Genomic DNA, 25,521 nt, shown 5'->3' with positions numbered 1-25,521 from the left:
TTTCCCCACTTACTGCTCCCTCCATCTGGGAGAAACTGCACCGGGACCAGTCCCAGTTCACACCTGCACAGTGTGTCTGCACTAGGGTTTTGCACCGGTGCAGCTACATCAGTGCAAGGAAACCCCGGCAGACATGGCTGAGACACTGCTGTGCCAGGGGCCGTAACCCCTCCCCTCACTGGGGTTATGGATCAATAATCCATCCCTCCAAGGTAGGGGCCTGACCCACTGGGCTGCAGAGTCATTCTCACTCCCATGCTCTGGCCCAGTGCCCATGGCAGTGTTTAGACACAGGGGGACGTCATCAGACACCTGGAGCCCAGCGGTTCGAGCTCTCATGGCATCACATAGGGGGATTGAACCTGGGGCTCCCAGCTGAGGGCCCAGCCCCTGGGCTAAAGGCTACATGGGAAGAGGCAGCACCTTTTTCTCTGAACTGAAACTAGTCAGCAAACCCGACACGGATTCACGAATAGTTTCTCTTGACCCGTAATGTAATTTTGCAGCAAATAAACTATTTGTCCAAAACATTTCACCCAGCTCCACTGAAAACCTTTCTGAGCAACTTAGGAGCCCCAATCCCAGTGACCTGCAAGGAGAGACTGTCAACATCCCCAGAAACGCAGTTACAGGAAGGCCAGGCTCAGGACATCAGTGATGAAACACTCCACAGCTGCTGTTTAATTTGCCCTTTGCAGACAAATGCCCCCTGGGCCCCTGATCTCACCCCACAAATCGGGCTGAAAATGGAGACTTGGCTCCAGTCTGAACTCTCTGCCCAGAGCCATTTGTCCCATGGATGATGCTAGCGGCACAGACCCTCTGTAGCTGCACCTGGGCATCTCCCAGAGCGGATAACAGTCACAGAGACCGTCTCAGAGCCCCAGGGGCTCAGGTGTTTCCATCTAACGACTGTGCCAGCCACCCCACTCACTCCCATTAACCAACCCTGGGACAGACATGCTGGGAACTTTCACACCCAGACTCTGGAGACACTTTGGGTCCTTCTACACAGCCTGCAGAAGCGAGTCTCGGAACAGGGTGGCTAGATTCAGGCTTACGGGATTCCCTCTTTGGAATTAAAAAGAGCCGCATAGACTTTCAGGCTCAGGCCGGAGCTCAGGCTCTGAAGCACAGGGTGGAGCCAGGTCTGTCCCTCACAGTGCAAGAAGGGACATTGTCTGTGTCCACATCCCCTTCACCCCCTTCCTGGGATGGGGAACAGCATCCCCAGGGCCCCTCCCTTCACCCCCAGGGCAGGGGAGTGAGAGCCCTCGGCCTCCTGGGCAGTGGGGCCTCCCAGCACAGGTTCCTGGGTGAGCATGAAAGAGTCTCCACCCTGAAAGCTCTGCGCACCCGGAAAATACAAAGATGTGCCTGTGGATCAGGATCTGGGATGGTGCTCTCCCCAGGAGTGATGGAAGCTCCCTAAAAGTAGAGGGGTCACCCACTCGTGCCAGCCCTTCTCCCTGAGCTCCTGTCCCTGCACCCCTGAACCCTCGCTCTCACACTGCCCCTTCTTCCTGAGCCCCTGCCTTCACACCACCTCTTCCCCCCAACACTCTGGTCGTTCCTCTCGGCCCCCTCCCCCCTCATCACTCATCCTTACAGCTGGTAAAAAGTGGGAGGGAATAGCCCTCCCATTGGTAAAAGTGACTGGCCATGGCCCCCTGGCCCCCCTCTTCCAATGCCCCTTACTCACCCCTCAGCCCCAGGGGGAGAGGAGCCTTGGGGCAGTCAGTCAGTTCAGTGCTGGGGGTACAAGTGGGGTTTACACCCCAGCTGCTGGAGCTCTGTGTATTGAGGGTACCAGGACATCACAGCAGCCATGTGAGCCCCACACTGTCCTGTCAACATGGCTCAGCCCTGACATCTGCCGGAGCCTCTCCCTGGGGAGGAATCGCCCCGGTGTCCATTCAGGTCTTGGCTTCCCTGCGGAGGTGGCCGGTGAGGTTGCCTTTAAAGTGAGTTATGATGTGAGCTCCTGTTCGCTGGGAACCAGACTCTCAGTGTGGGCTGAGATCAGTGAAAGGCCCCAGCTGCAGGACTGGCTCCAGGGTTTTTGCTGCCACAAGCAGCCAAAAAAAAAAAAAGCTGCGATCCTGATCTGTGGCACTTCCACTGCGACTCTACCACCGCCGCTTCTTCCGCGGCAATTCGGCGGCAGGTCCTTCCCACAAAGAGGGAGTGAGGGACTCGCTGCCGAATTGCCGGACATGCCGCCCCCTTTCATGCGCTGCCCCAAGCACCAGCTTGGTACGCTGGTGGCTGGAGCCAGCCCTGCCCAGCTGCCCTCACTGCCCACCTGAGCCAACCCAGCGCCGCCAGCCATTCAGTGCAATAACAGCGATGCAAAGCCAGTGACCCCAGCAGGCAGGGCGAGGGCCTTTCCAAGGAGCAATGGGCACAATCTGCAGCTAGGGAGGTTGAGGCTGGAGATGAGGAAACACTTTCTAATTCTCAGGGCAGTGAAGCTCTGGACCCGGCTCCAGGGGAGGTTGTGGTATCCCTGTCACTGGAGGTTTGTAAGAACAGGTTGGACAAATCCCTGCCAGGGATGCTCTAGGCCCTGCTCCAGCATGGGGCGGGGGCTGGACTAGGTGACCTCTCGAGGTCCCTTCCAGCCCTGCATTGCTCTGGTTTCAGGTTACAGCAGTTCCTGGGGCTGGGCCCTGGGGGCTCTAAGCCTGGTGAGTGGCACGTGACAGAGCTAACACTGTTAGTGACCATGGCAGCTGGCAGCTCAGGGTCCCTGCCAGGGGCCTGGGCTGGCATGTGGCTGCCTGTACCTGGCTCAGCAGGGTGTTATTGGGCCGTGTGGACAGGACCTAGAGTTGGCACCTGTCCATAGGGTTGTCAGGCATCCGGTTTTTGATTGGAACGCCTGGTCGAAAAGGGACCCTGGCGGCTCCGGTTGGCACCACTGACTGGGACATTAAAAGTCTGGTCAGTGGCGCAGCGGGGGCCTGGGGCTAAGGCAGGACCCCTGCCTCCCTAGGTCCGTGCAGCTCCTGGAAGTGGCCACCGATTTACTTCCCTGGAGTTTGAAACTTTTCTAGCAGAAAGGAACATTTTACACAGAAGGTCACCTCTATATTACCCTCAAGCCAATGGGGAAATCGAACAGTTTAACAGACGTTTGAAAGAGAGTTTGCAAACGGCTGATCTGGAAGGGCAATTGTGGATACCCTTCACTATCGATTTCTTGCCAGCATTCCGGGCTACCCGACATGCCACAACGCAAAGATCACCCGCAGAGTTACTACATGGGAAACAGATGAATACTAAACTGAACATTGCTGGATTGTTAAAGGCACGACCTGAGGCCCCTACCAAGGATGATGTGAGAAAAAGCAGTTGAACGGAATCAAGCAAAGTATCAGGTTTTCCCAGACAAGCGACGGGGTGCTAAGGAACTAAAGTTTGAGTGCGGTTCCTTTGTTAGAATACGAAAACCTGGAATTTTACGCAAAGGGGACCATAAATTCACAGCTTCTCTTAAAATCATAGAGAAGAAGGGATCTTACACCTATCGACTTTCTGATGGGCAGGTATGGGATGCTTATCTTGCACCTGCCTATGCACCAAGAGATTATGCCAACACCCAGTGTGCATTGGATGACTTCACCGTAGAACCAACACAACAAGACATTGCACTGGAACCGGGGCTCGAGAGATGGCCTATCAGACCCAGACGACCATCTGTCTGGACTAGAGACTACGTTATGTAGTATCTACAGTGTTTTCAATGTAATATTTCTGCCAACAGTATAGTGTCTTGTTTCATATTTGTTCCTGTGTTTAGAACAACAATGTTTATTTGTTCTAACCACATTCTTAAGAGAGGAGGGAATGTCGTGTTTAGATGTTTGCAATTATTAGAACTGGGAGCACTGGCTGTGGGGAGTCTGAAAGGGCAGGAAACAGGAGATGGGGGGAGGAGTTGAGGACGCTGAGTGAGAGCTACCGAGGGTGCAGCAGCAGCTTGGTAAAGAGGTTTCCACTTTAAAACTAAAGTCCTGTTGAAGTTTGTTAGTACTTTGCCTGGTCACTACAACACCGTGGTAAGAGCTGCCGGAACCCTGAACCCCCTCCCACATCTCCAACCCCCTGCCCCAGCCCGGAGCCCCCTCTTTTGCCCCAAACCCCTCATCCCTGGCCCCACCCCAGAGCCCGCACCCCAAGCTGGAGATCAACCCCCCCCTTCCACACTCCAAACCCCTGTCCCAGCCCAGTGAAAATGACTGAGGGTCGGGGAGAGCAAGCGATGGAGGGAGGGGGGATGGAGTGGGCCTCAGGGAAGAGGAAGGGCAGGGACAGGGCCTCAGGGCAGGGGCAGGGCAGGGATGTTTGGTTTTGGGAGATTAGAAAGTTGGCAACCCGACCTGTCCAGGTTTTCCCAGGATTGTCCCTTTGTTCATGCCACTCTCCTGGGAAATCTGTGAGTCTTTCCAGGACATGACAAGTCTCAGGTGTGTCAGTGGCTGTAGCGGGGGAGCTGTGGGGTGGTGGTACCTATGCAAGGGGAGCTCTGGATGCAGAGTGTCTGGGAGCTGCAGAGACGGGGCAGCTTGGAGCAGTGAGTGAGATCAGGAGCTCAGGGCCAGCAGGGGCCAGTCACCACTGTGCAGGTACCAGCTGTGGGGATCACCGCTGGGGGCAGCGGGGTAGATCTGGTGCCATGTCCTGCTGGGTGAGGTTGGTATTTGGGGCAGTCCAGGAGCAGGAGCCTCTGGGGGCTGGTGCCCTCTCCCGGGATTCGGAGAGGGAGACAGTGCCCGGGTGAGGGAACAGGGGGTGTACATGAAGCAGGCAGATTTCCTGTTTTGTTGCACCTCAGAGGTGGTGACCCTAACAGGACCCCCAGCGGTGTTTGTGTAACTGCCCTGGGTACCCCGCTCCCTCCCAGCTCTGTGTGGTAGGATACCCTGAGTGCATGGACCCCTGGGCCAGTGGTGCTGCAATGTGTGCGCATGGCCCGTGGGCTCTCTGATCCCTGCTGGAGCTGCCCAGACTCTCCCAGCATGCACCAGAGCACACACACGGTCAGGCTGCAGGCTGGGTACAAACACACACACTCCTCAGCCACGGCTGTGAGGCAGAAAAGTTGCTGCGGGGGCACAATTTGTTGCAACTGGGTCAGGGGAGCATCACAACCTGGTTATAAAAACCTATCTGCCCTTGCAGTGGGGAAAGTGCCTTCCTCACCCCAGATCCAGGGGGACACTGAACAGCTTCTGTCTGGTCCTGTTATGCTAGAAGGAAATTGTGGGCTAAAGCCCAGTCTGAGCATAGAAACCCTGCTGCTGGGAAGAGAGAGTCGAGCAGTTCAGTGTAAATGATGGACGGATAAGAATGTCCATCCTGCAGATCCCAGGTACTGCCCTGCAAAGGTGACACCAGGGGGCAGCATTTCATCACCAATCAGCCCTTTTCCAAAGGGGGCACGTCCCTGCTCTGCAATAAACCTGGGTTTTGTCTGCCCCTTTCCATCCACCCCCCAGTGACATTGCTGTTTCCAGCCTATTGAATGTCATAGGAAAATGCTCTGTGCAGGGAAAGGAGCAGAGAGCTCCCGGGGGGAGGTGGGTCTCACCATGGATAAAACACCAGTGGTATGTACAGTACCTGCGTAGAGCTGGGCGCGTCTCCACCCTGCAACCAAACACAGACAGAGGGGTGAGAATGCCCCTGAACACCAACACACTGAGCAGGAGACAATGTCACACAGGGTGATACTGGGGGGGAATGGAACTTACTGAGCTCAGCCTGGAGTTTATCTAAAAATAAAACAAAGAGAAATGAGTCAATATCACATAAAGTGAGCAGAAGTCCCCAGTCCTGATATTTGGGGCTTTGCCTTATATAGGCGCCTATTACCTGCCCCTATCCTGATTTTTCACACTTAGTATCTGGTCACCCTAATATCACATTATCTTGCAGAAGAGAAGTGAGTTAAAAAGACTTTAAAGCAAGGAAGTTAAAATCCTTAGATTCAGCCTGGAGGCTACATCAGCAACCGGAGCCTGGCACCTCCTGAGCAGCAAAGGAATTAGCAAGGGGAGAAATATTGTAACCCCACTGGGCCAGGTGCAGGCGGTTGTTAGAGCCAAGCAGGGATCCCTCAGCAAGTGGAAAATATTAACCCTGTGAAGACTGCAGAAAGGATCATACAGTACATCGGGTGAATTGCATGATGGGAATTTAGAGGCTAAAATGGAATTAACAGAGTGAACGTCCAGAGATATAAAACAAATACCAGGGAATTATTTCAGTCCATCAGTATCAGGAAGCCTGTGAGAGAATGGATGGGTCCCCTGGATCAGCAGGGAGGAAAGGGAGCAATCTGGGAGGGTAAGGACAATGCTGAGAGACTGACTGGTTTCTTTGCATCAGTTTCCACCACAGAGAATGTTGGGGAGAGACCTGCCCTGGAGCTGCTCTGTTCAGGAAATGAATATCAGGGATCGAGGTGTGAAGAGGAGATATTGGAACAACTGATAAGTTAAAGAGCCAGCAGCCACCAAGAGCAGCATAGATCCCTGCTAGGTGGCAAACGCCCAAGAGTTCTGAAATTACATCAGACGATATGGCTGAGCTGCTAACAATAATATGCATCTCTCATTAAAATCAGCTACACTTCCAGAGATTCAGAGGACTGGGAATGTTGTACCCAGCTTTAAAAATTTGGCCGAAGTAATTCTGAGAATTACAGTCCAATGAGCCTTACCTCAGTGCCTGGCAAATTGGCTGAAACAAGAACTAAACCAGAATTCTAAATCAGCTGTATGAGAATGATGGGAAAAATTCCAACCAGCACAGCTGGAAAAGTAAACTGTGGGTATGTCCACAGTTAAACCTCTACAGCAGTGCAGCTGCACCACTGCTGCTGGGGGGCTTCAGCATAGACCAGGGGTAGGCAACCTATGGCACACGCGCCAAAGGTGGCCCCTGAGATGATTTTCAGTGGCACTCTCACTGCCCGGGTCCTGGCCTCCAGTCTGGGGGGCTCTGCATTTTAATTTAATTTTAAATGAATCTTCTTAAATATTTTTAAAAACCTTATTTACCTTACATACAACAATAGTTTAGTTACATATTATAGACTTCTAGAAAGAGACCTTCTAAAAACATTAAAATAGCACACGAAACCTTAAATTAGAGTGAATAAATTAAGACTTGGCACAGCTCCTTCTGAAAGGTTGCCGACCCCTGGCATAGACACTACCTATGCTGAGGGGAGGGATTCTCCCATTGTCATAGGTAACCCACCTCCCCGTAATCCACCTTGCATCGACCTAGCACTGTCTACACCAGGGGTTAGCTTGGTAAATATAAACTGCATCTCTCAGGGGTGTGGATTCACACTCCAGAAGAACGTAGCTATACCAGTATAAATTCCTAGAGTAGACTAGGTTTGTGTGTCACTAATCGATTAAATGTCAGTGAGTTTGTCAGTCCAGTATGGTACAAAGGAGAACCCAATAGCATAACTGATGTGGCCTTTCAAAAAGTTTTTTAAAAAGTTCCTTACAAAAAGTTGTTAAGGAAACAAAGGCTGTCTACACTACCACTTATGGCTCCAAAACTTAAGTCACTCAGAAGTGTGAATATTCCACCCCCTGAGCGACATAATTTACACCGGCAGAAGCGTTAGAGTGCACAGCGCTATGTCGGTGGGAGAAACTCTCCTGCCCACATAGCTACCACCGCCCACTGGATGTGAATCATTATGCCGATGGGAGAACTCTCTCCCGTCGGCACAGAGTGACTCCACTAGAGATCTTACAGTGACCCGGCCGCACTGGTACAGCTGTGGCATTAGAAGCTCAGTAGTGCAGACATAGCCTAAGTCATCATGGGGTGAGGGGTAAAGTATTGTCTGGAACAGAAACCAGCTAAATGACAGAAAACAAAGAGCAGGAATAAATGGTCAATTTTTCATATGGAAAAAGGTTAGCAGTGGGGAGCCTCAAAGTTGGGTATTAGGACGGGTGTTTAGTCTATTTCAGTGGTGCTCAAAGACCCCAAAGTGGGTTGCAACCCTCTTTTAATGGAGTCGCTGGGGGTGGCTTAGACTTGCTGAGGCCTGGGCCCGAAGCCTGAGTCTCACCACCTGGGGCTGAAGCTGAAGCCCGAGGGCACGGGGATTCAGGTTACAGGCCCCCTGTCTGGGATGGAAGCACTTGGGATTCAGCTTTGGCCCTGGCCTCCCCACCCAGAGAGCGGGACTTGGGCAGGCTCAAGCTTCGGTCTCCCATTCTGGGGTCGTGTAGTAATTTTTGTTGTCCGAAGGGGGTCGCGGTGCAATGAAGTTTGAGAGCCCCGGTCTATTTATCAGTGACTTGGAACAAAGGAAAAGCCCGAAAGTGGCAAAATTCGCAGCTAACACACAATGATTTAGGTTACCAAAGAAGTCTGAGTTATTTCAGAGGCACCAAGCTTGGATAACCTGATGGCTGATGAAATTCAGTGTTGATCACTGTGAGGTAACGCACATTACAAGGATAATCAGACCTGCGCATGCAGGTTATTGGCTTTAAAATACTCAGGAAAAAGACCTGGGCATCACTGTGGACCCCTCTGTGAAGAGCTTTGCTCAATGTGATCTAAACTCTCAGGGTGAGATTCTGTGCTCAGAACCTGCAGCCCAGGGGCACTTGAGGGCTCAGGCAGCTTTAAGCGCTGCCCCGTATCCTCCTGACGCTGGGTGCTCTGGATGCCAAAGCAGCCCCCGCTGTAGCTCAGGGCTTGTCTGCAGGGCAAAGTAACACCAGTGTAAGCAGAGTCAGGATGAGCTCTACCCTGACATCTGGTGGTGAACTATGGGAGTGTGGAAAAGAATTTCAGGGGCTGATCTTGTTTGCATAGGCACACCCATCCTGCCTAGCATGAGCCCATGGCAGCCCAAAATGGTCACTTTGACAGTTGTGGGATCCCCAATTTCTCTGTTATTGGGGCAGGAGGAATAAGGTGTTGTTACTCTGATTATGTGAATGAAGGACTATGAAACTGTTTCATGACAGAGGGTCTCACCATCAAATAAGTAGCACCTGTTAGGCAAGGGACATGGGTTCCAAAACCCAGTGAATTGAGAGAGGTTGGGGAATTGATATGGGTGTTCTGATAGGACCTGGAACCCTAATTGTGTTTCTTCTCTCAAATGCTGAATAGCAGAGCTCATTTTGATTCTATTAAGAGTTTAGCTAGCAACTGCTGAGCTGAATTTGCTTTGGGCTAATGGTGTACCAACACAGGGACTCCCCTACTACAAGCTGAAATGACAATATGATTGGAGTGGTCTGTGGAACAGTGAGCTGAGTGGTTTGTAGGGATGGCTGACGCGGCTCACGGCTCAGCTGGAGGAGCAGAGTGACTGGTGGAGTGGAGCCGTTTGTGGTGAGGGCTGCAGCAGAACTCTATGGAGAGGTGGGACAGTCAGCCTCAGACCATGTAAGGTGCCCCTTAATACCCTGTGTGCCCCCTCCATTTCCACCCAGGCTTGGGGGGTAAAATTCTGCAGATAAACTTTTGAACTCTGGGGTGGCACTGACCAGGGACAGAGATTTTTGGGTTGCTGGACTTTGGGGTGATTGGACTTAAGATCCTAAGTGGAAATGGACATTGCCAAAACTTACTTGGTGGGTCTTTTGCTCATGGTTTATGTTATGAATCCTGTTTGTGGTGTTTCCCTAACATGATGCTGCGTTGTTTCCCTCCTTTATTAAAAGGATTTTGCTACACTCAGACTCCATGCTTGCAAGAGGGGAAGTATTGTCTCTTAAATGCACCCAGGGGGATGGTTTGTAATTGTCCCAGGTCACTGGGTGGGGGCTCGAGCCGGTTTCGTATTGTGTTATTGAAATGGAACCCCTGGATATTGAACCCGGCCCTTGTTGCTGCCAACTCAGAGGGGCAGAAGGATTATACCAGTATAAAATAAGCTGGGCATTTAAACCACTCATGTTATACCAGCATAATGCTCCATATGATACACTTATTCCATAATAAGAGTGAGTTTTTCTGGCTTAGCTTGTGCCTTTAGTTACAGCAGTCTGTCCCTGGGCGCATATGGGCAGCAGCACAGCCCAGGATCTCTGCAGCACCGTGCGCTGTGGCCCTGCCCCGACACCCCCCTCTTGTTCCCAGCCCCATCTTCCCTACACCCCTACAGCAGGGCTTGTAAGTGGGTCCTCAGAGGGCAGCCTGCAGCTGTTCTCTGCACTGCTTGCACTGGAGGAATCCTCCCCTAGCTGGATCCAAGCCTTCTGGAGCCCAGTTATGCTGTTTTGGTCCTTTTACTGACCATAAAGGGGTTGAAGTGTGGGTGAAAATCTCACCCTCCATTTATTAAAATGTGTCCAGCCTTTCTGGGTTTGAAGATAGCATTGAATAAGTGACCTGGGTGTAAGCAAGCAAGCTGGGTGCACCAGCCCAGTGAGATCTGTCTGAGTCTGCAGGAAGTGCTGTCTGCTGCTCATACTTATCAAGTGGGGCTGGGATGCTGACATTAAAGCCTGGTGGGTGACAATGTAATTGTCACCATTTGCAATTATTTCACTGGTGATCATTTTAACAGAAACATCCAACTTCTGTGCTTCTCCCTCACAGCTGGATGCAAGGACTGATACTGAGGAGGGAGGGAGGCAGTGGGGCAATGGCAGATACTTGGGCAGAAGGCAGTGGGGCAGCTACCTGTCATCAAAGGTTGCTGGGGTGAGGAACAGTGAATTCAATTCGTCCATCCAAATACAGAGCGACCACTTTTATGCTAAACCAGGAAGGGAGAGAGGAGATACATTTCCCTTTCCCTCCCCTTCCCCAATACAAAATGCCTCCTGGATACGAGAGCAAACACATGCACATAAACACACAGCACATGGTCACTGAGGGTGAAATCCTGCCCCTTCCCTCTTTACATGGCTGTGGAAGGGGCGATCCCAAGTGAGAGATCCTGTTAAATACTGGACAAGTCTTATAGTCTCCAGCAGGGGTGAAAGTAACTTACAGGACTTACCGGTACTGCTGGAGTCCTGAGGGGGGCGTGGCCTCATCCGGAAGGGTCGTGGCCTCAAGATTTCAAGGCCCTGGGGCACCAGCTGTGGCTGGGAGACCCAAGGCCTTCAAATCAACCAGGGACTCCCAGCTGCAGAGGTGGCTGGGAGCCCCCCAGGGCTCAGGGGCAAATTAAAGGGCCCGGGGCTCTGGCCACCAGGGGGTACCCCGAGCTTTGCGGGGCTGGGGCAGGGATTTAAAGGGCCCAGAGCTCCTGCCGCTGAGGGAAGCCCCAAGCCCCTTAAATCCTGGCCCCAGCCCAGCCACCAGAGCCACGGCCGGGATTCAAAGGGCTCTGGGCTGCCCACAGCCGCGAGGAGCTTTGAGCCCTTTAAATCCCAGCTGAGGACCGGCTTGCTTTCACCTCTGGTCTTCAGCAATTAGCCTGGCCCATGTGGGCTCCTAGACAGAGCTGCTCAGCCCCTTCCCCTTCACAGCTCATCTGTGTCAGTGAGACACAGAGAGAGAAAAGGGCGAGAGTTTGGATTTCATTCCATCACATGAACATAAGAACATAAGAACGGCCGTACCGCGTCAGACCAAAGGTCCATCTAGCCCAGTATCTGTCTACCAACAGTGGCCAATGCCAGGTGTCGCAGAGGGAGTGAACCTAACAGGCAATGATCAAGTGATCTCTCTCCTGCCATCCATCTCCAGCCTCTGACGAACAGAGGCTAGGGACACTATTCTTACCCATCCTAGCTAATAGCCATTTATGGATTTAGCCACCATGAATTTATCCAGTCCCCTTTTAAACATTGTTATAGTCCTAGCCTTCACAACCTCCTCAGGTAAGGAGTTCCACAAGTTGACTGTGCGCTGTGTGAAGAAGAACTTCCTTTTATTTGTTTTAAACCTGCTGCCTATTAATTTCATTTGGTGACCCCTAGTTCTTGTATTATGGGAATAAGTAAATAACTTTCCTTTATTCACTTATTCAACATCACTCATGATTTTATATACCTCTATCATATCCCCCCTTAGTCTTCTCTTTTCCAAGCTGAAGAGTCCTAGCCTCTTTAATCTTTCCTCGTATGGGACCCTCTCTAAACCCCTAATCATTTCAGTTGCCCTTTTCTGAACCTTTTCTAGTGCTAGAATATCTTTTTTGAGGTGAGGAGACCACATCTGTACACAGTATTTGAGATGTGGGCATACCATGGATTTATATAAGGGCAATAATATATTCTCAGTCTTATTTTCTATCCCCTTTTTAATGATTCCTAACATCCTGTTTGCTTTTTTGACCGCCTCTGCACACTGCGTGGACATCTTCAGAGAACTATCCACGATGACTCCAAGATCTTTTTCCTGACTCGTTGTAGCTAAATTAGCCCCCATCATGTTGTATGTATAGTTGGGGTTATTTTTTCCAATGTGCATTACTTTACATTTATCCACATTAAATTTCATTTGCCATTTTGTTGTCCAATCACTTAGTTTTGTGAGATCTTTTTGAAGTTCTTCACAATCTGCTTTGGTCTTAACTATCTTGAGCAGTTTAGTATCATCTGCAAACTTTGCCACCTCACTGTTTACCCCTTTCTCCAGATCATTTATGAATAAATTGAATAGGATTGGTCCTAGGACTGACCCTTGGGGAACACCACTAGTTACCCCTCTCCATTCTGAGAATTTACCATTAATTCCTACCCTTTGTTCCCTGTCCTTTAACCAGTTCTCAATCCATGAAAGGACCTTCCCTTTTATCCCATGACAGCTTAATTTACGTAAGAGCCTTTGGTGAGGGAACTTGTCAAAGGCTTTCTGGAAATCTATGTACACTATGTCCACCGGATCCCGCTTGTCCACATGTTTGTTGACCCCTTCAAAGAACTCTAATAGATTAGTAAAACACGATTTCCCTTTACAGAAACCATGTTGACTATTGCTCAACAGTTTGTGTTGTTCTATGTGTCTGACAATTTTATTTTTAACTATTGTTTCGACTAATTTGCCCGGTACCGATGTTAGACTTACCGATCTATAATTGCCGGGATCACCTCTAGAGCCCTTTTTAAATATTGGCGTTACATTCGCTAACTTCCAGTCATTGGGTACCGATGCCGATTTAAAGGACAGGTTACAAACCTTAGTTAATAGTTCCACAACTTCTCATAGGAGTTCTTTCAGAACTCTTGGGTGAATGCCATCTGGTCCCGGTGACTTGTTAATGTTGAGTTTATCAATTAATTTCAAAACCTCCTCTAGTGACACTTCAATCTGTGACAGTTCCTCAGATTTGTCACCTACAAAAGCCAGCTCAGGTTTGGGAATCTCCCTAACATCCTCAGCCGTGAAGACTGAAGCAAAGAATCCATTTAGTTTCTCCGCAATGACTTTATCGTCTTTAAGCGCTCCTTTTGTATTTCAATCGTCAAGGGGCCCCACTGGTTGTTTAGCAGGCTTCCTGCTTCTGATGTACTTAAAAAACATTTTGTTATTACCTTTGGAGTTTTTGGCTAGCTGTTCTTCAAACTCCTCTTTCGCTTTTCTTATTACACTCTTGCACTTAAGTTGGCAGTGTTTGTGCTCCTTTCTATTTGCCTCACTAGGATTTGACTTCCACATTTTAAAGGAAGTGTTTTTATCTCTCACTGCTTCTTTTACATGGTTGTTAAGCCACAGTGGCTCTTTTTTAGTTCTTTTACTGTTTTTCTTAATTTGGGGTATACATTGAATTTGGGCCTCTATTATGGTGTCTTTAAGAAGGGCCCACGCAACTTGCAGGGATTTCACTTTAGTCACTGTACCTTTTAACTTTTGTCTAACTAACCCCCCCATTTTTGTATAGTTCCCCCTTTTGAAATTAAATGACACAGTGTTGGGCAGTTGAGGTGTTCTTCCCCTCACAGGGATGTTGAATGCTATTGTATTATGGTCACTATTTCCAAGTGGTCCTGCTATAGTTACCTCTTGGACCAGCTCCTGTGCTCCACTCAGGATTAAATCTAGAGTTGCCTCTCCCCTTGTGGGTTCCCGTACCAGCTGCTCCATGAAGCAGTCATTTAAAGTATTGAGAAATTTTATCTCTGCATTTCGTCCTGAAGTGAAATGTTCCCAGTCAATATGGGGATAATTGAAATCCCCCACTATTATTGGGTTCTTAATTTTGATAGCCTCTCTAAATTCCCTTAGCATTTCATCATCACTATTACTGTCCTGGTCAGGTGCTCGATAATAGATCCCTAATGTTATATTTTTATTAGAGCATGAAATTTCTATCCATTTATGGTGAAGTTCCTATTACTGTTTAATGCAGCTCCGCTGTAGTTATGAGACAGAGAAACAAAGAGCCGGACAAATGGGTCACACAGATAGGTCTGTCTGTGGAGACCTCTGCCCTCTGTGTCCCTGCTGCCTGGGACTGGACTGCAACAATGAGTGGTTCAGCCTGTCCCCACAGGCTGTGGCCTCTATGGGTCGTAGCAGCCGACCCTGCTGCTTGAGTCCTAGACCCACTCACATCAGATATGGCTGTTGTGGGAAGAAAGGTCTCTGTTTATTGAGTTCCCTGTCTGCTGTCCTCTGTGCCCATCCCTTGAATGGCCCCAGCTCCCGACTGTGGGGATGGGGGAGGGAAGAGAACGATGGGAATGGGACTTTGACCTGGGCTGGATAAGGAACAGGGTCTTGCTGGCTCCATCCTAGGCCAGATCCTGATCTTGTGGATGGTGTCTGCCCTTGGTCCTAGGAATAACAGGGAAGAGCTCCCCCTAGGGGGGATAGTGGTAGATAGTGGGTTTCCCAGCAAAGAATGGGTTGTCCCAGCAAAGCTGGATGCTCAGGTCACTATCACTGCTGAGCACAGCCTGAGCTAGAGCATCTTGTGCCCAGTGTGAGTAGCGTTTCAGACCAGCTGTGCAAATCCTGAGTGTGTTTGTGTTATTACAGAATCCTAGCCACAGCTCACCAGCGTAGCTAGTGCGGAGAATTCTCTGAAAGGCCCAGGGAACAAGACAGTCACAGTTAATTGTTCTGATTGTTTAGTGTTTGGAAATGCGCCCAGCATAGCTCTCTCCGGGCACATACACAAACTTTACATACAACTTAAAATTAGTTAATCCCTGTATCCTAAACATTACTCAACCCATATAACGTATCTGTTAAAGCAGGGCTGGGGATCCTTTTTCTATCAGGGGCCACTGACCCACAGAAAAAAATAGTCGGGGGCCACACAGCCCCACAGGCAGGGGGCAGAGCGCAGAGGCTCAGGGCTTCCCCTAGGCTCTGGAGTGGTGCAAGAAATGAGGGGTTCAGAGTGTGGGATGGGGCTCCAGGTTGGGGAGGGGGTTGAGGTGTGGGAGGACGTGAAGGTTCTGTCTGGCACTGTGGGATTGGGATGGGAGGTTTTGGGTGCAGGAGAGGGCTCCAGGCTGGGGCAAAGGGGTTTGGAGTGCAGGAGGCAGCTGAGGGCTGGGCAGGGAGTTGGGGTGTAGGCTCCAGCTGGAGATCTGGGCCCTGGGGTGGGGTCACGGATGGGACAGGGGGTTGGGGTGCAGGAGAAGGTTCCGGGTGCAGGCTCCAGGATGGAGTTTGGATGTCGGAGGGGGATCTTTGTTCATTTATTTATAAATGGACACAAATCTGACATCAGGAATTATAACATTAAAAAACCAATAGGAGAACACTTCGATCTCTCTGGTCACTCAATAACAGACCTAAAAGTGGCAATTCTACAACAAAAAAACCTTCAGAAACAGACTCCAAAGAGAAACTGCAGAACTGGAATTAATTTGCAAACTGGACACCATCAGATTAGGCCTGAATAAAGACTGAGAGTGGATGGGTCATTACAAAACCTAATTTCCCCCAACTGTTACTCACACCTTCTTGTCAACTGTTTGAAATGGGCCACTCTCATTACCACCACAAAAGTGATTTTTCCTCTCTTGGAATCCTACTGTTAATTGAATTGTCTCATTAGATTGACACCCCCACCTGGTAAGGCAACTCCCATCTTTTCATGTGCTGTGTATTTATACCTGCTCCTGTATTTTCACTCCATGCATCTGATGAAATGGGTTCTAGTCCACGAAAGCTTATGCTCAAATACATTTGTTAGTCTCTAAGATGCCACAAAGACTCCTCATTTTTTTTTAATCTCTGTCTCTCTCTCACCAAGTTCCCACCTCTTGTTACTTAACCTTTTGCTCTGTGCTACCTACAGCAGTAGTAACAGGCCAGGAGAATGAGAACAGCCAGGAGAGCCAGGATCACACTCAGAGCCACCATCCAGGGATTGACTCGTGGGAAAAACAGCTCTGCAAGAAAAAGTGCCATTGACTTAGGAGCAAACGCGCAGAATGAAGACAGGACACTGTGACAGTGATGACTCTGTGACTAGTTAAAAGAATCTCACAGGGGAATATGGCTGCTTTGCGCTTTATTATTAAACCAGTGAGAGCCCACTGAACATGGTTAATTACTGGGAGGGGGTATGTTGTGGGTAGGGTGCAGCTCCATTATGCTGCTCCTATCCCCCACTGACATACATTCAGGCATTCCCTAAGTTGCTCTAAGTGATCACCAAGCTGCAGCCAGTGCAGAGTAGCCCTTAGAATCAGAGAGTTGTGACCAGCTTCCTGACACCCCCGACTCTCCTCAGCCATATGAAAGAATCTGGCCCAAAATATGTTAATGCAGGATTTTAATAAAAACAAAAGTTGAGCCTGGAGATTCAGAGTCATAATTCCTCCAGAGTCCCCTTCCCTGGGCTAGGAGCAATGGCTGACTAGAGGGTTCTTGCTAAGTTATTAGTGCGGTGTATTGAAAACTGTAAAAATTACAAGCTGACACTTGAAATCCTGAGGGGATTCCTGGTCCTACTTGCAGGCTAGGGGGCTCTGTAGGGAGCGTACATCTGGGTCCTCTGCAGTCAGTCTGCAAAGAGCCAGCCTAGAGCAGGGTGGGTTCAGTTCTGCCTTAGGGAGCAGCCTGCTTTGTCTCTCTCTGTATTTGGCTGTGGCATGTTAGAGTTCTGGGTCCTTAGAAATAAAGCAGTGTGACATTGTAGCCTTTCAGGAACAGTTTTTATGTTTTGTTTCTAACTCTCCGTGTGTGCTGTGTACATAACAATCAGGTAATACTGGACATATCATAGACTAACCAGCAGTCTAGCACTATGAGACCTCAGACAAATAGTGCTTTACAAATACAACATTCTTACTATTATAGTTACAAATACAACGTTCTTACTATTATAGTGATGAAATATTCATTCTGCATATTCTGGCCCTGAACTTTTATTGCTGGTATTTTCAGATGTAATCTAAGTAGGAAAGCTCAGGCCATATTCAGGGCTCTCTTGTGCTAGTCAGGAAAAGTGACTTTATTACCCAGATTTTCATAAATATTTAGCACCCAAAACTCTCACTGAGAACAAAGGAGAATTCCCTCCCCCACCCCCACAGAGAATTGTGATGTTCACAGCGTGTGCGTGCACACACACACACACACACACACACACACACACACAGAGTGAGATATAAGCATAAATAGTCCTGCTGGAAGGCTGCAGTGCATCATGACTTTATCTCTTAAAATCCAGAATCTGAATACACAAGAACCCCAGAACAGAGAGGCAGGTGTCTCCCGAAGGCAGCAGGCACAACTCACCCACCTTGTTCTACGGTGGCTCATCTATAGGTACAGTTAGTGCGTGGCCGGCTGGGGTGTAAATCCACTGTGCACTGGCCTGCTGTGCACTAACTGGCTGTGTGCACCCTGCTGAACTGCACTAAAAGTTCCCTGACGCACTTTGATCTGTTCCCATTTTAAAGTGGGGTAGATCAAAGCACAGCATGGAATTTTTAGTGCATGTTGCAGGGTCCAGCCCAAGCTCAGACATCTATACCACAATTTAACAGGCCCTTAGTCTGAGGCCCTTAGCCTGAGCCAGCTGGCCTGGGTCACCAGAGGGTTTTGAATTGCAGTGTAGACATACCCAAGGAGAATTGAGGTTATTCAGAACTTTACAAGACGTGCTCAGCACATGGAAGGTTCAGGCCAATAAACAGGAGACACAATGATAAATACTCTCTGCTCATGTCTGCAGCATCTCAGTCTATCCATGTGCGGCTGGGACGGGCACTGACCTGCTATGGAAATCTCTGACTCTCTCTCCTGGTTGAGCCGGGGGTTCCTGACACAGCAGGACACTTTCTGGTTGGACTCTTCAGTTAGAACAATGGCAATCTCTGCTTGAAACAGGCCATTGGCCTCTGGGGATATTTTTTCAGAGGCTGATGGTAAGACCTGCCCCTGAGGATCTCTCCACAGAGCCTCGGGCTGTGGGTACCATCCGGCTGATCGACACACCACCCGAATCCCTCCGTCCTGATGTCCCTCCACAGAGATGGCAGGAGCAGAGCCCAAACCTACAGAAGAAATAAATGAACTTGTGATAATCCTACAGTGCCCAGTAATGAGTCAAATGTTTTATTACTCTGTTATCAAAAGCCATTTCCTATTAAACTGAGAACTGAATGTGAGTCCACAAGTGCAGCTGGTCAGTTAATCTGGTCAGATTCCAATTTGATAGAATTAATCTTAATGTCAGGGCTGTTCTATGCACAAACTTGCTCCAGTTTTGTTAAAGTGTTTTTTTTTTAAACCAGTGTGAACCCCTGTGTGGACACTCTTAAATCAAGAAGGAATCAACTCAAGCTACATTAATATAAGCCATTTCCAAATCATTTAAGAGTCTCCATATTAGGGCCGGCTCTAGGTTTTTTGCCGCCCCAAGCAAAAAAAATTTTGGCTGCCCGCCCCCAGACATGAGCCCCCCCAGCCCACCAGTGCCCCCCACTCACACCCCCTGTTGCCCCAGCACTGGGCTCCCCCCGCAAATGTGGGATCCGCTACCAGCACACTGCAGCCGAGCCCTGGCCCAGCTGTGACTCTGTCCCCATGCGGGTGAAGCTGCTGGGCGGCGCGGAGCGGGAGTACTTCCAGGTGGCAGCGCGGCTACGGGGTGGCGCAAAGAACACAGCCCCCTCCCTGGGCTTCGCAGCACTGCTGGTGGCCAAGGTGGATCCGTTCGCGCTCACCGCCCTCACCCCCGACATGCTGGCGGCCGAGGACCTGGAGAGCCCCCTGGACCTGCTGCTCTTCAGCCTCATGGTGCCCTGGCCCAGCCCCGGCAGGAGGGAAGGCGAGGATCTCCGGCTGCGCGGCTACCTGCTCAGCACCGACGAACCCAGCCGGCCGCTCACCTCCTCACACACTCCAGGAGCCCCTCGCCACCATCGCAGCCCGGGCTCGGCTCCAGGAGACCCCGTTTCCCTCCCTCCCTGGCTCCTCACACACACTGAGTAGGGCTGCCCAGAGGGGCAAAGCAATTTTGGGGGCCCCTTCCATTAAAAAAGTTGCAATACTATAGTAACATGTATTTGGAAATGTAAAAAATAACTAGTGAAAATTAATTTGTAATAATTTGAAAATACACCAAATACATTATTTAAAAACATTAAATGCTTTACTGGTCTGTAAACATTTGCAATTACATAATGGGCTGTTGCTGGGTGATGGTGATGGTTGGTGCCAATGGGCTGTCACTGCCTGGAGGTGGTGCTGCTGTTGCCCAGGGCTGGGTGGGGAGCTGGGCTCTGGGGGGTGCCCGGCTCACAGGGGCTGGGCTCAGGACTGTGAGGAGATGGGGTCAGAGGTTGTCTGGCTCAGAGGGGCTTGCCTCAGAGCTGGGGGTCTGGGGTGGGGGGGATGGGGTTGGAGGGTGCCCAGCTCAAAGGGGCTGGGCTTGGAGATGAGGGTCAGGGCTGTGGGGGATGGGGTCGGGGTTGTGTCCAGATCAGAGGGACTGGGCTCAGAGCTGGGGGTCAGGGCTGTGGGGGAATGGGGTCAGGGGTGTCCAGCTCAGAGGAGCTGGGCTCAGAGCTGGGGTCAGGGCTGTGGGGAGAATGGGGTCAGGGGTGTCTGGATCAGAGGGGTTGGGCTTGGAGCTGGGGTCAGGGCTGTGGGGGAATAGGGTCAGGGGTGTCTGGATCAGAGGGGCTGGGCTCGGAGCTGGGGTCAGGGCTGTGAGGGGATGGGGCTGGGGGTGCCCACCTCAGAGGGGCTGGGCTTGGAGCTGGGGGTCAGGGCTGGGCCTGGGGGGTAATGGGGTTGGGAGGTGCCTGACAACCACCTCCCTGAGACCCCCCCAATCCAACCCCCCCTTCCCTGGCCCCTGACTGCCCCACCCACAGAACCTGTGCCCGCTCCGTGCCCCCTGAGTGTCCCCGGGACTCCCTGCCCCTTAGCCAACTCCGTGGCCCCAGCTGCTTACCCCCGGCTCACTGCGCGCCTCGAGAAGCGGCCCTGCACAGCGCTGCAGCCGCCTGGCTCTGGAGGGGACTGAGCTCTTCCCCGCTCAGAGCCGCGTGGTAAGGGGGGTGAGGGGGGTGTCCGGATCAGAGGGGCTGGGCTCGGAGCTGGGGGTCAGGGCTGTGGGGGGACTAGGGTCAGGGGGGTGTCCGGATCAGAGGGGCTGGGCTCGGAGCTGGGGGTCAGGGCTGGGCCTGGGGGGTAATGGGGTCAGGGGGTGCCTGACAACCGCCTCCCTGAGACCCCCATCCAACCCCTCCTTCCTGGCCCCTGACCGCCCCCCACAGCCCCCGTGCCCCCTCCCGGCCCCCAGAGTGTCTCCGGGACTCCCGGCCCCTTAGCCAACCCCCCGGCCCCGGCTGCTCACCCCCGGCTCACCGCGCCCCTCGAGAAGCAGCCCTGCACAGCGCTGCAGCCGCCTGGCTTCGGAGGGGGCTGAGCTCTTCCCCGCTCTGAGCCGCGTGGTAAGGGGAGGAGCCGCTCGGCCCGGAGCTCACAGCCCCTCCCCCTGACCACGCGGCTCTGAGCGGGGAAGAGCTCAGCCCTCCCGGAGCCAGGCGGCTGCAGCGCTGTTTAGGACCCGGGCGCGAACAAGTGGAGGAGGAGTGGCCCGTCTTCTGCAGCCAGGCGGGTCCACGCTACCGGTAAGGGGCCCCCCCTCTCCCCCAAGCGGAGCCGGTAGCGCGGCCCTGCCCCGGCTGCAGGAGACGGGCTGCTCCTCGGCTCGCAGCGGCGGGATGAGCTGGGGCCCCAGCCTTATGCCACCCCCTACATTTTGCTGCCCTAGGCACCAGCTTGTTTAGCTGGTGCCTAGAGCTGCCCCTGCTTGTACCCTTCCAGAGCACAGAAGCTGGCAGCAGAAAACTGGACTTCACTGAGAGCCAGGAAACACACCCACACTCACACCCACAAAATACAGACATTAGATACCAAAGAAATGCAGGGTTAAGGTATTGCCTTCTGCCCCAGATCACACTTTTACTGATGAGCTAAACTGAAATAAAATGATCTTAATCTGAATGATCTTAATCCGGCTGGTGGGAGCAGAGAGCAGGCGGCCGGCAGGAGTAGTGGGCAGGTGGGAGCAGGGAGCAGTTGGCCAACAGAAGCAGTGGGCAGGTGGTCCGCAGAGGTGGCCAATGGGTGCAGTAAGCAGGACGGTGGGACCAGCAGGCAGGCGGCTGGTGGGGACGGCTGGTAGGAGCAGCAGCCAGGTGGCCCGCGGATGCATTTCCCCCACCACCGCTCTGCTCATGGCAAGAGCAGCATGCACAAAGATGTACCTATGAACTCTGAGTCTGTGCTGACCAGGCACAACAACTGCGAGTGGTGGTTAAATGAGGGGCACACTACAAGAACTTGGTTGTTGGATTCAAGAACCTGAAGCAAAGGACACTGCCCAGCACACTCTGCGGAGAGTGACTTGCTGATGCTTTTGAGTTAATGAATATCGCTTGTGCTGCTCTCTCAGATTAATGCTAGGTTACTTTTATTAAAGAAACTATTTCTATCTCAGACTTTGTGCTTGCGAGAGGGGAAGAATTGCCTCTTAGAAGCGCCAAGAGGGTAGAGTGAAATTTTCCCACATTACTGGGTGGGGCTCAAGCCGGTTTTGTTTATATTGTCGAAAAGGAACCCCCTGGATATTGAACCCAGCCCTTCTTGCTGCCCACTCCAGCTGGCAGAAGGGCTACATTATAATGATGCTTTTTGATTGTCACGGTAACTTTTGTCAACAAAAGTTGGCAGTGTAGACAAGGCCTATTTCGAGGTGGGTGGGTTTTTTGTTTTGATTTTGTTTTCCTTTTGAGATAATTCAGAAGGTGCTGAAACTATATTTGAAAAGAAAATAAATTATACCTGCAAACACTCGCTGGGAGGTGATGGGGATGGAAGAGAAGATGGGAACAGCCGGGACCGGGCTGGGGCGGGCGGGGCGGGGAGCGGACCCGCGGGACCGGGCTGGGGCGGGTGGGGCGGGAGCGGGACCCGCCGGGACCGGGCTGGGCCGGGCGGGGCGGGGCGGGGCGGGGCCGGGACCGCGGGGGCCGGGCCAGGCCGGGCCGGGGGCAGAGCGGGACCCGCCGGGGCCCGGCCGGGCCGGGCGGGGGAGCGGGACCCGCCGGGGCGGGCTGGGCTGGGCTGGGCGGGGCGGGACCCGCAGGGGCCCCCAAGAGAAGAGCGGAGGCTCCCGCCTCCGCCCCTCTCCTGGAGCCTCGGCGCATCAAGCGCCAAGTCTCCTGCCGAGCCCCTGAGCCCCGCCCCGATCCGAGCCCTGTGGGAGGGGCGGGGCAGCCTCCGCTCGGCGTGGAGCTCACAGCCCGCCCTCACCACGGCTCTGAGCGGGACCAGCTCAGGCCCCGCTGGAGACGCGCCGGGTAAGAGGTCGGGCCGGGCCGCGGGAGGCGGGACCCGCCCGGCGGGCCGGGCTGGGAGCGGGACCCGCCGGGGCTGGGCCGGGCGGGAGCGGGACCCGCCGGGCCGGGCCGGCCGGCCGGGCGGGGCGAGGCGGGACCCACCGGGCCGGGCCAGGGCGGGAGCGGGACCCGCGGGGCGGGCCCGGCCGGGCGGGGTGGGGAGCGGGACCGCCGGCCCGGGGCGGGGGAGAAGCCGGACCGCGCCGGCAGCCGGCGCAGGCGGGTCCGGGGGCCCGGCCCCTTCTGTTCCGGGACCCACAGCCTAAGTGCCCCGAAGGCCCGCGGCGGGGACCCCCCCCACCGCGGGTCTTCGGGGCACTTTGGCGGCGTGTCCCGGAATGGAAGGGGCCCCCCACCGCTTAAGACCCCGGGCCCCCGGAATCCTCTGGGCGGCCCTGCTGCAAACCTAGGTGAGAACTACAACCACGTAAATGGCCACTAGCTCCTACAACAAACATTTCTCTTTCTGTTAAAAAAAACAAACAACACAACTAGAAAATTCACTGACAAAACTTTGGCTAGCACAGAGTTCAGGCTGCCTGGTGATACTATCTCCTGCCCTTCCATATCACAGTGGCAGCTCTGAGACCCTGTTCCCACTACTCTCTCCACTGGTCAGTACAGCTACACTGAACACAGGGAATGCAGCTGCACTGCAGGCAGATACATGCTGCAATTCAAATCAGTGGAGCACAGCACAAACAGTGGCACCTTCCTGTAATCCTTCCTCATGTCCATTCACTGACAAAAAACTTAGGGTAGGTCTATACTATTGCGTAAGTCGACTTTAGGTGCAACTCCAGCTACATGAATAATATTTATTATTATTCAGTCTCCCACTGACTTACCTTTTCTCTTCTCATAGAGGGTAGAGTACATGAGTTGACTGGAGAGTGATCTGCGGTCAATTTGGCGTTTTCACTAGACCCGCTAAATCGACTGCCGATGCATCAATCTCCACTCTGTTGATCCTGGCTGTAGTATAGATGTAGCCTTAGTTACCTCCAGGCAACCTTTACTCTGTACTATCTCATGCACTTCCAGAACGCTGAGTTCAGCAATACTCAGACCTCTAAAATGAGGAAATCCATTGGGAAGGTAAACACCCAAACAACCTTAACTCTGTGCCTTTGGAGCTCATAATAACCACTGGGAATTGGTTGCATGCACTAAAGCTGCATCCACTATGTTCGGTGTAGCTGTAATGACCAGTGGAGGGATTATTTAGAGTTTACTGGCAGAGCTGTCACAGTGACATCAGGAGAGGTGCAGGTGTATCTTGAGGGATCAATCATGACTCATTTCAGAACTGAGCAGTGAGGGCTCTGTCAGTAGCAGGGCTCAGACTCATTGCTGTGGGGATTGTCAGCAGCCTGGTGTCAGATATGCCAGTGATCACCAGCTCTTGGTGAGGGGTAAGTGAAGGCAATGTCCCAGAAGAAATCCACACCCACAGGGCAAGGGTGACAAGGCGATAACATTTTGCAAGTTGGGGGTGGTTTGTGTGGAGTAGGCTCAGTGTTTGAATGTAGACCCAGGTGTTCACTACACCTGGCCTAAACCTCATGTCATCGTTACAGAACTAGCTGCACCTGTGTCCCCTTGCTGGTCTCTCTGACAGCAACTTCAGGGGTCAGGCCTCCTGCCTCTACCAGTCCTGGGGGCAGGGAATTCCTCAGTTCTCCCACTCTTAGACCAGGCTCTGGACTACAGGGCCCTGTGTATCAACCACTGTAACCCTGAAGGGGCCAGACATGAGCGGAGATCAGTCCCAGCTGATGGCATCAGTTTGGGGAGGATCAGCCATTGTTTCCCCTTGTGTGCACAAAATAATTGTAATAACCACAACATGTTAATGTCACTTGACTGTTTAAGGGAGTTAGTGTGTCTCATTAACCCCTTGCTCCAATGCCCTCAAATTTGGGCCACTAGCCCCACCCCAGAGACCAATGAATTACAGCAATTTTCAAGACAATCTGAGTATGGGTTTTGGAGAACTTACAAAAAATTGATATTAAACAGCAAACTAGAATCAACCTTATCCAGAGCAGTGCTGCTGACCCACGATAATGAAAAAAAATGTGTAATCTCACAATAAACCTTCTGACTCCACTTATTACCCTGTTGAAGACGTTAAACGTCAGAACAAGTTACTGACCTGCCACCTGCAGTTCTAATAAAGCTTCTTCATAAGACATGTTGGATTTAAAAAAACACGTATACTGTCCATCATCGGAGGGCCGGATATCATGTATTCTCAGGGAAACTCTCCCATTGGTGATGTCGTCTTTCAAGAGCTCAGTTCTTCCTCGATATTCCGGCATCTGCTGTCCATACTGATCCTGCCCATAACGGTACAGGTGCACGATTGCAGAGAACTGGGATCGGAACCATCTCACCTCCATGTTCTCAGCGCTTATCCTGGGGGAGAGGTGGCAGGACAGGACGGCCTCCCCATCTAGGGAGGCAGCGATTGGATGGTTAGGTCCAGTCACTGTGAATTGTGCTGTGAAATGTACAATGAAAAAAGGAAATTAAATTGGCGAGGGGCTGAGGTTTGGCATTAATTCAGCAGTAAGACACACAGTAAGAGAGCACCCTGCGTTAGAAGTGAAAGACCATTTAAAGACAAAAGCTTGACAGAGCATAAACCAATAAAAGGTCTGAACATGTTACACTTGTCCCAAAAAATTCTCATCTGGCACATGGGACTCTCTGGTAGGTT

General features: G+C 51.9%; 1 protein-coding gene across 1 annotated transcript in view; it reads right to left on the bottom strand.

Annotated features, from left to right (window-relative positions):
* Nucleotides 1-25,297, bottom strand: part of LOC120394799 (butyrophilin subfamily 1 member A1-like) — a 28,020-nt gene extending 2,723 nt beyond the window's left edge. Inside the window, 5 exon segments of the mRNA XM_039518948.1 lie at nucleotides 5,629-5,655; nucleotides 5,760-5,780; nucleotides 16,203-16,319; nucleotides 18,153-18,434; nucleotides 24,955-25,297. Of these exon segments, the coding sequence (XP_039374882.1) occupies nucleotides 5,629-5,655; nucleotides 5,760-5,780; nucleotides 16,203-16,319; nucleotides 18,153-18,434; nucleotides 24,955-25,201 (694 nt within the window). The 5' untranslated portion in view covers nucleotides 25,202-25,297.
* Nucleotides 25,298-25,521: the final 224 nt, after the last annotated feature.

The sequence above is a fragment of the Mauremys reevesii genome, unplaced genomic scaffold (assembly GCF_016161935.1).
Source record: "Mauremys reevesii isolate NIE-2019 unplaced genomic scaffold, ASM1616193v1 Contig79, whole genome shotgun sequence".
NCBI classification, from domain to species: Eukaryota; Metazoa; Chordata; order Testudines; family Geoemydidae; genus Mauremys; species Mauremys reevesii.
The sequence above is the reverse complement of the archived record's forward strand: the minus strand, read 5'-3'. Positions and strand labels throughout refer to the sequence as shown.